The 14193-nt window shown below is 40.6% G+C and overlaps 1 protein-coding gene across 1 annotated transcript in view; it reads left to right on the forward strand.

The window, feature by feature from the left end:
* Positions 1-1037: 1037 nt before the first annotated feature.
* The window catches only part of LOC149252349 (uncharacterized), a 119927-nt gene continuing 106771 nt past the window's right edge, over positions 1038-14193 (forward strand). Inside the window, exon 1 of the mRNA XM_089459664.1 lies at positions 1038-2100. Coding sequence (XP_089315790.1) covers positions 1529-2100 — 572 coding nt within the window. The 5' untranslated portion in view covers positions 1038-1528. The remainder of the gene's footprint in view (positions 2101-14193) is intronic.

Consider the following 14193-nt stretch of genomic DNA (forward strand, 5'->3'; position numbering starts at 1 on the left):
CTCTGAATCAAAAGAAATCGAGCAAGAAAGAAACAACTCTCAAGACAAGCAGGGGGAAAGCCCTTCCCAACCACAAAAGAGTGAACTCGACAACCCCTCAAGCATCAACAGTGATGAAGATTCGAACACCGCACAAAATAAATCTTCATTTAACAACAAAGCATATCTCCTAGACCAAACTTCTTCTCCGACTATCTTCAAAAGGGCGAACATAATAGATCGCGAAGCTAAGACACCAATGTCCCAAGAACCAGAAGAGATGAAGGAGATGCAAGATAAAGAAAGTTGGAAAACCGTAGAGAAAAAAAAGAAAGCTACAACACCAATCTCGCCAAGAAAGACGAGGAGCCAGACAATTAGAAACTAAATTATAGGTCCGATAGACCAATTTGGTCTCAGTGGACGTTAACCATCATCATCATCATCATCATCATCATCATCATCATCATCATCATCATCATCATCATCATCATCATCATCATCATTTGATGAATTAAACATATTAATATTTAATAAACATTATATATTGTTAATGTTGATGAATTAAACATATTAATATTTAATAAACATTATATAATATTTTGATGAATTATATTAATATTGTTAAAGTTTATGGTGTATATTTTTTTTTTTTTAACACTAGGACAATATTTTGAAAACATAAAGCTAACACAGATATGGGGTTCTGTACTTTCAAAGCGTCATTACTCATGAGTATGGGGTCATATAATTTTAAAGATTGAATTAGATCCAAACGTTTGGTGGGGCATGGTATCTCTAGAGTAGATTCCAATTGAGGTAGGGAAGAAGCTTTCTGAGGATGGGCATCTCGAGAGTAGATTCCGATTGAGTTATTAGGCAGATTTTCCATTGATCGCAAATTATGGCTGGTCAGAATTTGCGGTCTTTCAACGACGTGTGCTCTCATAAATGACAACGCGTCATTCTCAGATACAATCCTTCCTGCCTTTGGCTCTACCGTTTGCTTTCTTTGAATAAACGAATTCGAATAACACACAGATCAGATGAGCGCCGAATTCTGCGGAAGTTGCTGCATTTTTTTAACCATTCGGTGCCAAATAACCTATTTTCAGACGATTTGCCGCAGTTTTCAGTGCCTCAAAAGTTCACATAAATTGACAGGAGCATGAGATGATACCTGTCCTTTTCTTTGAACTAATGAATTCAGAAGGCGTATAGAGCACGGAGCTATGCGGAGATCGATGCATTTTTTATCCATTTGGTGCCAAATAACCGTCGATTTGGCGCAGTTTTCAGTTCCCCAAAATTTCAGATAAATTGGCAGGAGCATGAGATGATACCTGTTGTTGTTTCGATGCCGGGAAAATTTCAAGCACATCGTTTTTCTGTGCATAATTGCCCATTTTTGAAGCTTGATTTTGTGAAGATTGATGAAATTTCTAACCTATTTGGTACTGGTTATCCCATCTTTAAGCAATTTCTGGCCTAGTTTGAAATAATTTAAAGGCAATTTAGTGGGCATCGATTCATTTTGAGGTTAATTTCCATGTTTAGCCTCAGAAATCCCGTAGTTACTGAGCGGAACCCTCTTCCGTTCAAGAGGTTGAACGTTGAATTTCATTGCCCAAGGAAGGGATTAAAACGGTTCAGCAAAATTAGGGTCTCCTTCCTTGCGAGAGAATTGAGATTAAATTCGGTATCTATGGCGATCACGGGAATAGAATTCCAAACCTCTGCGGTGATACTCACCTATGGTACTAGTGGACGCGCGAGTGACTTGCTTTCTCTCCGAACTTTCAGCAGATTGGTTTTCTCAATGCACGCTTTGCTTTTGTGGCTTTTCATGTCCCTTCAGCAGCCTTCGAAATGGCTTATGTTTTCTCAGAAGACAGAGAAGCGTAAGATAGAAGTGTCGCACCTAAATTCGGTTATGAGGATTCTCTTTCCAAGGAGGAGGAAATTTCGTAGCGACGAAGATGAGGACGTTTGCAGAAGACGATCCCTCGCCATGAAAAATCGGGTGTTAGAAGGCTCTTCTTGGCAGTATTATTTGTTTGTTACTTTGGCGGGAAGAATTCTTTTTACACAGTCATGGACACCTGTTATTGGGAATTCAAAGTAAGTTTGAGTCTCTGTATACCTATAGTCGTTAAGCCAATTTTGTTTTATTTCATCAAATTTTAAGCTAAAACTGTTATCATCTTGATAATGTAAAGGACTGCTAAATGGACATATGTTAGGAGAGGATCCAGGACTGGTATTTTTTAAACATTTTAGATGCCATTATCTGTTTATAAAGGGAAATCAACATTGAAAAGCCATATGAGACAGCGATTTTTAAGTCAAAAGCTATAGCGAATGATAATATCGATACTCTAAAACATAGGAAACAAAGCAGAGATTTTCACATGAGACACAGAATGATCAAATATAAGAGTAGCCAACACTACATTATAATAATAGCTACTAGTTTTTAGCATATTTTGGAAACTAACTGTTCAATTGGTACCAGTTAAGGGTTGGTTTCAATAGCTTTATATGTGACATTTTTGGCCCATTCTAGCATATTTATGCAGAGTGCATGCAAAAGTCCTGAATTATGAGTTTGTTAAAAACTTAAAATTTCATTGGCTGTCGATACTTATCATTCCTCATTAATTATTTTTTTTCCATCCAAGTCCCCTAACATGGAGACATCAGAACAAATAAAAAATTAGATTTATAGGTATAAAATATAGACACAAAGATGTACATTTTTCCAACATTTCGAAAACAGAACTACAAGAGACACACAAGAATAAGCCATAGATCATACAAATAAAACCATGAGTTGTAGCTTTCTCTTTCAAGATCAAAGTATATTACATTGATCAGTCAATGAGAATATCAGTGGCAAAGAACAAATAGGGTAGATGCATCTCATAGCTTGTCCTTTTGGGTCTCATAATTGAAATAATCAGTATCACCACCATTAAAACTGCCATTGTGCTCTCCTCCCTCCTCCAATGTATTTGGTCCAACTGTTGCATTTTTTACTGTAATGGTGATCCATCCAGATTATCACTATCATTAAAGTCACTGATATAGGACCCTAAATGTGCCTTTGTGATCCTGTACATGTTTGACACGTTGGAACGTCCATGTGCTGCATGTTAAATGGTGCTGGAATAACAATGACAGATCCTACATACCTTTAAGTTTCCCAGTCCATGTCGGAGGAGGCTATCAAAGTGATGTGTAGGAGAGAGCGAGAGAGTGTGGAAGTGAGGAGTGCTTGAAGAGTTTGATATACGCATGCAAGAAAAACAATAAGACTAGATTCTAAAACATAAGAATAACAATGGCAAATTCACACAATATACACAAGATTTACCTAGGAAACCCTTAATTGGGAAAACCAACCTAATTGAAAGCCACGCCCTCTCTTTATCTCTTTGTATTAACTTAATTGTTCACCATACAAATATTTAGGTATTTTGCACCTTTAATCCTAATCCATTAAATAGGTTAGGTTTGTTGGAAAATGGATTCTGGAACTAGTTTCGGTCTTCATAATTGTCATTGTACTCATGTCATTATATATATCTTATGTTACAAGCAAAATAAGAAAGAAAAATATCAAGCATAGGTTTCATGCTCTATTTGTATTGGTCAACTAGGTCAAGCATGCATTTCATTCTCCTAGGGTTTGTCAAGTCAAAAGAATATTTTTCTTGAGTCAAAAGAGTCTTTATCATTTGTATAAGACCCTATTGGGCAAGTTGTAACATGTAAAAGATATTGTTTTGAGTCTAGAAAGTCAATATGAGCCTCCGAGCACAAGTTGGCCCTACCAGCAACAAGTCAGCCCTACCAGCAACAAGTCGGCCTAGAAGGGCTATTCAACCTCATGAAGGCATATATATACAAGCAATTTCAACCTCATTTGAGGCACATTCAATCTGCAATCATAACAAGTTTGATCTGCAGTGGAACAAGAAGAATTTCTAGAGCGAAAGACAAGGGAAGAAGGACAAGTATAGAGCGAAGTTGGAAGACCTCAAATTTGGACCATATCTACTCACACGTGTGAAAATTAAGGTTTTTTGGGCAAGTTGCAGGTCGAGTTGCAGACTTGGATAAAGAGCCGAGACTCTGATTTGATCAAGTTTGACTCTCGTAGACTTTAGATACCTTGATTTGATTGAAGGAAGGTCACTTAGAAGGCTAACACGTGCAAGAAGGCTAGGGTTTTTGCTGTTAATATAGAGCTAAAGTTGCAGATTTGAAGTAGAAGGCCGAAGTTCTGAACTAGAGGAGATTGGAAGAAGTTTGACCTTTGTTGACTTGGTCAAACCTTGACTTGTTTGAAAGAGATTCTTGGAGGGATGACTTGGTGCTTGGAGGAGGACTTGGTCTAGGAGTTTGGGTCTTGGTTTTCCTCATTTGAAGAAGATTCTATAAGAAGAGAAGAGATTCTTTCTGGTTTTCTCCTTGGAGGGGTTTCGCCCTAGGTTGGAGCCTAATTCAATTTTTTGTAAGTAGTGGGATTTCTTTTCAAATTTCAAAGCAATATTACATATGTTGCAAGCTGGTCTGCTAGACTGGAAACCAGACCAACTGCAGTAGAGCCATGTTTTCATCAAACCTTTGTTCATCACATTACTAACATTCTTCTATTTTAACCAAAATTTTCAAAATGACACATGAAACCGGCCTTCCCCATGACTTCTACAAGCCCTAAATGGAGGAGGCCTAAGCCTGTGTGCAAGCTCGACCCTTATACTACCGATTCTACTAACAAGACTAAATACAATAGAAATTACATAACAAAAACAGAGTAAATGCCATAATAACTTAGCAACAGCATACAAACACCAAGCTAGGGTTTAGGATCTTTGTCGGAAGGAGTTCCCATTGGTTTAACCCACTCTGGGTCGCTTTCCTAGCGAGACGCCTCCCCTTTAGTGCTTCGGACGCAGACTTGCCTCACCTGCTGCGAGTTGGTCCTCTCCATTACTTGGGATTATGTGTAAGTGGTGGAAAAAACGTAGAAAAACGTCAATTTTTTTGCCAGAGTGTCAATGCGGTCCTTCTAGCGACGTTCAATGTTGACCAACGTTCGTAGGTGAGTTTCCAGATGCTCCATCCTCTTTTGGAGAATGTTTATTTGGTTCTTCTGGGATCCTTAGGGGCCAAACCCTGTACCTGTCTCCGCAATAACCTTCCCCATGAGCATTTTTATGTGCCACGTCGTGTCCACCGTCTTGTGGAAGAGGGTTTCACGGGTCCTGGTGACCCTTGTATCAATTACCCATTCCACCTCTTCAGCCACTCGACCCTCTGATTTATTAGCTCTGTGTTCTCTGACGTCTTGCTCTAGCAGCTCCAAAACGGCCTTTCCTTCCTCCAGAACTAAAGTAACATAAGATTTCGATACGTCTTGAGCCACAATCTCCACCCTCGTTCTCTTATGGGGGGTCGCCTTTTGCGGGCCTCCTCGAGGCTTGTCTCGTCGGTAAGTTTTCCTACTGCGGTCCATACTATCGTAACCAGAAAGCCTACAAAAGCAACAACAAAATTATTCAGACTCTTGACACCCACTTTTTGTGTCGAAAATCCATGAGGCGGAATGGGAAATAAATAGTTGTTGTTGCCCAAACCCTAGAGTTTCCATCACTCTGCAACCTTCCTAATTTGACCATTATTGACCGTTCAGGGTGTGATAGACTGCACAAATTCCCCCCCCACTTACGCTGTTCATTTGCTGCTTGTATCTCTTCATCATTTCTGGATTTGACATAGCCATTAACTGCAACCCCCGACAATTCAAATGGTATATAGTAAGGCTTCTAGCCCAACCCATGTGAGAAGGAGGGATTGTACCAGGGTTTGTACCGCTCTCTGCCACCGCCTTTCCTTCTGTGATCATCCACGTACCCCTTGCCTGGGGAATTTTAATGCCACCTAGCTGCATTGACCTTTTAACAGATTGGTTACATGTTGGTTTGGGTTCTCGATTTCCATTGATCATTGATCACATCTTGGGATTTGTCCCTCTCTAGGGCCTGTCACCTCTATCGTATACTCAACTCGATGCTGACCGCTCTCAAGCTTGTCCAGCTTAGCCAGGCGAGCACAATCATCTTTTAACTATCCTTCTTGGACCTCTGCCCAGTCACATTCACCCATCTTTGAGGTCCCACTGGCACCAATGTTAGCCAATCTGTCTGCCACCTTGTTTGTTGATAAGCGTACTAGGTTGAACTCGACAGATCGCATGATCTCCTAGTGTCCCTGGATTCGCTGGATGATTTGTCCTAGTCGCCATGTGTCGTGACCTTTCCTATGTTGGTGCCACACTGAAGTCATTTCGCCACCCTGATCACAAGGTTCGAGTCCCCTTCAATGGTGATGTTGTGGATGTTTTCTTGAACCAGTAATTCCAACCCTTGTTCCAAGGCATGAAATTCCATAACATTGTTTGTGGCAGAGCCCAGATGGTTGAAGTAAATATGAAGAATCCTTCTTGCACTATCTCTTATTACCCCACTCGCTCCAGGTCGACCAGGGTTGCCTTTAGAGGCTCCGTCGAAATTCAATTTCAGGAATCCTTGGGCTGGTGGCGACCATGATGTTACGGCTCCTTTGATTTGGGGTTCCTTCATTTTGCTATAGTAAACTTGGGTGCGTTTTAATCCCAGAATTTCCAATATTCTGTTCTCTTGTTTTGTAGGGTTGTCTTTGAATTTTTGAGCAAGCTGCTAAGGATTGATTCTTGTATTTGTTATAGGATTTGCGTTGTTAGGGCTGAGGACGAGGAAGATTTACCCTGAAATATCCATCGATTTCTTTCCTTCAAAACCGCCCATATCAAGAAGCCTAGACTCAAACACCAGGCAAGGTTTACCAACTCATTTTTCATAATTTATCCTCGCCATTTGCTTAATGTTTCCTGAATGTTGTCTCGCTGTCTGTCTGATTGACAAAACACCTAAGAGACCTAATCCCATAAGGTAGTAGTGTACTCACATTTGTTGAGAAGGTGGTTGATGGATTCCTCCTTTTTCTCACGGAAGTTGCATCGTGAGGGTTCTATGAAACCTCTGCAACATAGGTTTTCCCAAGTTAAGATATTTTTGTGCATTACCAATCAAATGAACAATTTGATTTTTGGCCATTGTGGGATGGACCAAAATTTGTTCCACACTGGGTCTACTAATTCTTGTTGGTGCCCTGTTAGGTATAGGCAGGCCTCCTTTAGGGTAAATTGTCCTCCCTCCTATCGCCCCCACCTTAGTTGGTCGTTATCCTTTGAGAAAAGAATTTGTCTTCCCCTAAGCTCATTGTCCAGGTCTTTCCAAATCTGGGCCAATGGATCCTGCTTATGCGGCTTAAAGATGACAATTTTCTCCATTTCTGGTTATCCCCACTTGGGTCCCAATACTGGTGGACTTCTTGTTTTCCAATTCTATGTAATTCCTCCTGGAGGGCTATTCTCGTTGGTATATCTAGGCGAGGTTCCTATTGCCATGCATCCTCCCAAAATAGGGTTGTTTGACCATTTTTGATTTCCCAAAAACAGTGGTCCTATATTACTCGATTCCGCCAAGCCAAGTTCCAGATGGCTGATCCCACCTTCTGGTTGTTGAACCTGATTAAGGTCTGGGGGTTCCATTGTGGAGCATACTTTCCTTTCTAGAAGGCCACCCTAGGGAGTGTCACGTCCTTAATCCATCTCCACCACAATTTTGCTCCACAGGCCTGATTCACAGTCTCAAGATCTTGGAGGCCTAGTCCTCCTCTGGATTTCGGTTAGCAAATTTTTTCCCATCCAACTAAGGCTCATTTTTTCTTTTCCTCGGCGCCCCGCTAGAGAAAATTCCTCTGGATTTCTCTGATTTTGTTGAGGACCCCTTTAGGGGCTGGTAGAATGGATAGTAGATACATAGGGATGGCTTGTAATACCTCTTTTGTCGGCACAAGATTGCCTGCTAAATTCAGTGCGTGGTAAGTCCAACTGTTTACCTTGTGTTGTATTTCGGATATTAGGGTTTCCCATGTTGACTTTTTTACAAGATTTTATCTGTCAAGGGTATGCCTTGTTGAAGAATCTAGGGCATATGAGTTAATGAGATTCTTCGTGACTTGATAACTATTAGTGAGGCTTTTAATTCTCTTATTACCACAATCTTCTCTTTAACATTATTAGAGTGTGTGTTTCGTATTTCATCAAATAGCTACCAAAAGGAAAGAGACAAGAACACAAGATGTTGGCATTCTGCCAGGGCCAAAACCCCTCCCTCTTGGAGAGGAAAACCCGCACATAATTCTTCTTATAGAGATTCCAATTGACGAACACCAAGACCATGACCCTTGACTTAATATGCCACTCCAAGACCAAGACACCAATCCTCTTCTTTGTCACTGTTGAGATCATCATCATTGCTGCACCACTGAGGCCATCACTATTGCACCACTGAGATCTTCATTACTGCTGCAACACTATTGCTGTACCTTCATTGAGGACTTCACCATAACAAAGAGATCATTGTTGCTGCACCATAGCTGCTCCTTCACTTAGATCTTTCACTGTTATGAAATCATCATTAAAACTATGAGATCTCGATATTGAGTTATCTGTATATATATCTATGACAGCTGCATCGATATCTTTTCATGATCAATACTGAGAATGAGATCATGTCTTCGTTCAGTTCATCACCAATGTGTCGAGACAGAGTATGTTGTGAATATGTTACTGTAGGATCACAGTAGTGTCGAGACAAAGATCATATATATCGAGACAGTAAGTGTGTTCCTTGCATCAAGATCTTCATTATATAACTACGCTGAGACTGTTGGTATGTCACAAGCATGCCGAGACAGAGGAACTGCTTCAATGAAGAATGTCGATATAGTGAGGAGGCCGAAACTGTAAGAAGGCTGGAACTATGATCACCGTGCCTGAGTTCTTTTCATTGCACCGAGATCATTATTACGCTGAGATCAAGATTGCGTCCTCCTGTCATCATAGATGTGCTGTGTCTATCTAATATGTCGGGAGTAAGTGTGCTCTCTGCTTGCTACGAAAATCCTTATTAGATTACCCATCCGAAGAACTGAGATTGCAAGGTCTTACTCACTGTAATTGTCCGAGATCCTGTAGCTATACCTCCGAAGAATCCGAGATATCTTCTCTTACTTTTGCGCAGATCCTATTGGGTATATATAGTGGTCTGTCCTGTAGGCAAGCCGACTTGAATTCATGAATAGATATGTCACTTCAACTGAGCCGACATGACTGTTCTTCAATATACATTTTGAGGCCGACTTAACTGTTTTCTTCATTGTTTTGCTGGCAGTCTTCGTCTTGGAGGATGGTGCATGTCTTGGAGGGCTAATTGACACTAGGTTGACCATATTCATGCTCAAGAACATGACTTTGATTCTTTGACCTTTCCTAGACCTATGGAATGAGCAAGAAACTCATTCGAATAATTTACAAAAATAATATTTCTTTTTCTTGATAAGTACAAAGATCAAAATTTCATTTACAAATACCGAACCTAGTTACACTTTTCTTCAACATGCCTAGATAATTTGATGGCAATGTTTTCCTTTGGAAGCCTAGGATGTTTGTAAGATTCCTCTACACAACAATGTGAGTATTAAAAAAGAAAATCATTGATTTTGATTGGTTAACCTCCATACCTATGGCTTTAGCAAAGTCATCCAGGATCTGCTTGTAAGCTCTGGCTTCTTTGATAGTGGGCATGCCGTTGAGCATCGTATTAGCCACAAATTGCTGGTGGGTGGTTGGCTTACATTTTGAATGTGGTTGTAACCCTTTATCCCACCTACAATGGTCTCTGCTTTAATGGTTCTACTGAGACCCTCCATTGCTAGAACAAATGTCAAATAGAAGGGATATAATTGGTCTCCATGTCGCAAACCTCTTGATGGGGAGAAGGGTTTAGCTGAAGCCCCATTGACCATGATTGAGAAGTTGGGAGTAGTGACCAGTGACATGACCCATTGGATCCAATGTTGTTGGAAGCCAAAAGCCTGCAACATTCTCTCCATATATTCCCAATTTAGTTTATAATAAGCTTTAGCAATATCTAGCTACATTATTCCATTCCTGCTTTTTTCTGGGACTTGAGGGAGTGTATGATTTCATGAGCCTGGATTACATTGTCTAAGATATGTCTCCCCTCTACAAAGCTCGCATGTTCTTTCGAGATCAAGATTGGCAGCAAAGGCTTCAACAGATTAGCAATAACTTTGGAGATGATCTTATAGATTACATTACAGAGAGAAATAGGACAAAATCGATTAGGAGTGTTTTCTTCTTTTTCTTTTGGAATCAGAGCAATAAGGGTAGTGTTCAAATCTTTTAGGATAATAGCTGATCTTCGAGAGTCTTCTACAACTTCAAAAATATCTTGGCCTACAATATCCCAACAGGCTTTGAAAAATCCACAGTAAAACCATCTAGACCAGGCACCTTACCATTAGGCATGTCCCGCACTGGCTGCTCCACCTCCTCCAGGGATATGGGCCGAGCAAGGTTGGCATTCTGCTCCTTAGTGTTTATCCTTGGGACATTGTTCAAATTTTTTTGGATGGCAACTGATTTATCTCTAGGGGGTTTCGTCATTATGTGTTGGAAATGTTGGACCAAAATCTGCTTAATCTACTGGTGGCTGTGGCATATGTTCCCATCTTTTTCCTTCAATTTTAGAATTCTATTATGGTTTCTGTGGGACACTATGGTTCTGTGGAAGAATTTGGTATTCCTTTCTCCTTCTCGAAGCCATTGAACCCTCAATTTTTGTTTACATAATTTTTCCTCCTGTATGCATCTTTTTTCCCATTCCCGTTGGAGGGAGTGCTCCCGTTCTTTCTTTCTATCAATGTATCCCTCCTCAACTATGAATTTTTGGAGTTTTTCCATGTGTTCTTCTATTTCTTTTTTGGCTTGGAATATATTGCCAAACTCATGTTTGTTCCACAGTTCGATCTTACCTTTAACCTGTTTCAGTTCATGCTGTAGCCTGTACATCTTAGAGCCTCTTGCTACTCCTTCCTCCGGCCACCATTGCTTCATTTCATCAACAATGTTGGGATGATCCATCCAAAATCCTTTGAACTTGAAGGGTTTATTTGTTGGCATTCTCGTGATTTGGGTGTCCAGAAGGACTGGCCAATGGTCAGAGCCACTACAATATATGATATTGGTTTCTAGAGTAATTCCTTGGAGGATTAGCTCCTCTGAGACTAAGAATCTATCTAGTCACAATGTGACCATGTATTTTCCCCCTCTTTTGTTAGTCCAAGTATACATACCATTTGTTGCTTCTATGTCCACCAACTTCATATTGTCGATCAGGTTTTGGAACCTCTCTGAGTCGCATTCCAATTTCCTTGTTCCTCCTTTTTTTTCCTCTAGGGAGAGGATCATGTTAAAATCCCCTGCCAGTATCCATTTTGAGAGTGGGTACCTTTTCCTGAGGTTCTCCAAGGATTGGATGAAATTGAGCTTCTCATCAATCCGTTGGGGGCCATACACATTTGTACATAGTACTAGATCGGGGGAACCAATATATTGCATAACTAAAGACAAGGAATATTTGATAGATCCAAAGGAAATAAGCTGAACCTTTTGAGGGTTCCACAAGGTTAAGATTCCTCCCGCCGCATTCCTGACTTCAATATCTATATAGTCATACTTATTCCAAAATTTCCCACTACTTATTTTCATGCGATTTGTTGAACATTTAGTCTCTTGAATGAAAAGTACATCAGGGTTTTCTTTATTCATCTTATCTTTCAGGATTTTTTTAGTTTTCTAGGGCTATTCAAGCCTCTTATATTCCATGTTAAAACTTTCATTGGAACAGAGGGGGAGGAGAGTTAGGGTTCCAAGATTTCATCTTACCAGAGTTTATCAGTAGGGCTCCTAGTTCCTAGAGGGAAGCATTGTTCGATTTTCTTCCTCTTTTCTGCTAGCTCTGCTTAGGGGTTTGGATGCTTTGGACTTTCTGTTTGACTACCAAATTTTTTTCTTCTCCATTTGATCTCTTGGTTCCCCTTAGTCAGGTTTCTTCCCTAGTAAGGAATAGATATTGAACCCGAACTATTCATTCTTTGGGGATCGTGTCCATCCCTTTTGTCTTCCATTGTTCTAACAACTATGGAAAATCTAATCCTTCACGCTCCACAATCTCTTTTAGATCTGGATCTTTTGTCCCTGCCTCACTTGGAGTCATGTCCAAGTCTTCATCCTGCTGTTGAGATTGAGTAAGATTGCCTAGATCTCCTTCCTTTACTTGGGGTTGGGTTGGTTCTTTCGGGCTTCCTTCGTGGATTGGAGGATCTCGCTTTACTGTTTCTTGTTCCTGTGATTCCTGATCAAGATGAGTCTTGGTTTCCTCCTGAGGGGTTTCATTAGACAATACATCATAACGGTTCTTAGATTCATTGTTTACCCCGGAGGACCTTTGTTGTTGTTTCCTTCATGTTTTCCCCTTGGCCCCCACTTTTGTGAAACCCTCCGAGTCCTTTTCTGGGCGGGCTTGTGTCTGCTCTGTCTTGACATTAAGAGGGAATTCTCTGAAGAGATGCCCGTGTTCGTGGCATCGTTGACATCTGAAAGGAATTTGCTCGTAGTCAATGCTCTGCGTCCAGATCTCGTCTTGGAATTCTAGGGTTACTGCATCTGGGAGAGCACCTGAAATGTCCATTTCAACACAGATCTAGGAGTACGTAGTATATTTTGAATTTTCCCTACTAGGTCGCCTCAGAAAGCTTTAGAAAGCGCCCAAGAGAGTTACCAATGGCTTCAAGAGTTTTTGGAAGCCAATAATATAAAAGCAAAGAGTATAACCTGATCCACACTGGAACTAATGTAAAAGTTTCCTGCTCAACAGTGAAGTTCTCCTTCTAGGGTCACATATATAGCGCCGTTGAGGAAAGAAAATAAGGTCCTCCCTCAAAGACCTTGTCCCTGTCTTCAATGTTAGCAAATATAATCGTAAAGAAACCTTCGGATCCCAAGTGGAGGTCAACCTCCCCTTTGGGATTTCAATCATATTGAATCCAGGTTCGCAACACTTTCTCATTTGGCTAGATCCCCATAAATTTGCATATCAGCGCATACGTCTTCATGTGGTCCCTGTGGGCTTGGGTTTGTGGATTCGTGAGCACCACCTTAGGATTCTTTTTTGACTTGGGCTTACAAGCCCCATTTTGGCCCAGCTGTACAGGTCCCAATTCTTTCTCTGTAGACCCTCCTTTCCTGCAATGGGATTTGTGTCATTTGACTCCGTCTTCTTTGTTGACTCCACCCTATTAGTTCCTTGTCCAGTCTCTCTTGTCTTGTCAGTTTGATTTCCAGATCCCCCTTGGACTCCTTTCCCCCTGTCAACCAGGACATTACGGTAGGAGGGAGCAAAGTTCCCTCCAATTGCTGCCATGCAGGTTCAGTTCTTTGCAGACGATAATTTTCTCGCCTTCTCTTGTTCGCTCACCGCTGATCTAAGTCGCCCTCCATCATTATCAACTTGGGTTTTCTTACTTGGAGCTTAATTCTTGTGTCTACTGTCTTTATTGTTTTTGCTCTTTATACTTGTTTGATGAAAAGATCTAATAAAGAAACATAAGAATATAACTAAAGTTCACAAGCAATTATTAAGGTTAAGGAGAATTGGTTTAAATAGCTGCTCTACTAGATTCTCTAACATGGTATCAAAGCTAAGGTGAAGAAGAGAAGGCAACTTGGAGATCATCTTGCTGACATAAGAGAAGGTTATTTGTCGAAAGGGGATCATTTGCTAAGGACACAAGGAAGGGCATAAAGAAGAAGACCTCATCATCTTAAGAAGGATCTGACTCTCATTGAAGGAAGAAAGACTACTATATCAATCTCTTAGTAAAGGCCTCATCCTCTAAAGAAGAACATCTATTTCTCTTAAAGGATCTTTGTTTTTGGAGGAACATCTTGAAGGAAGGTTGCTCTATCTTGAGAAAGAATATTGATTTCTCTCTCTTGGAAGGCTCATCAAATGATCTTGGGATCATCATCCACTCTTTGAAGCTATTTGAAGACACTATTATTGAAGGCATCCTAGAAGTCATCATTCTAGGGCATCTTTGAAGTCTCTTTGAAGGTCTTGAAAGCATCAAAATAGTTGGAGACATCATCAAGAAGGAGGACTCTTGGTTGAC

This window comes from Pinus tabuliformis, chromosome 7 (genome assembly GCF_031772625.1).
Source record: "Pinus tabuliformis cultivar Carrire ecotype Pingquan chromosome 7, CPIR1, whole genome shotgun sequence".
Lineage (NCBI taxonomy): Eukaryota > Viridiplantae > Streptophyta > Pinopsida > Pinales > Pinaceae > Pinus > Pinus tabuliformis.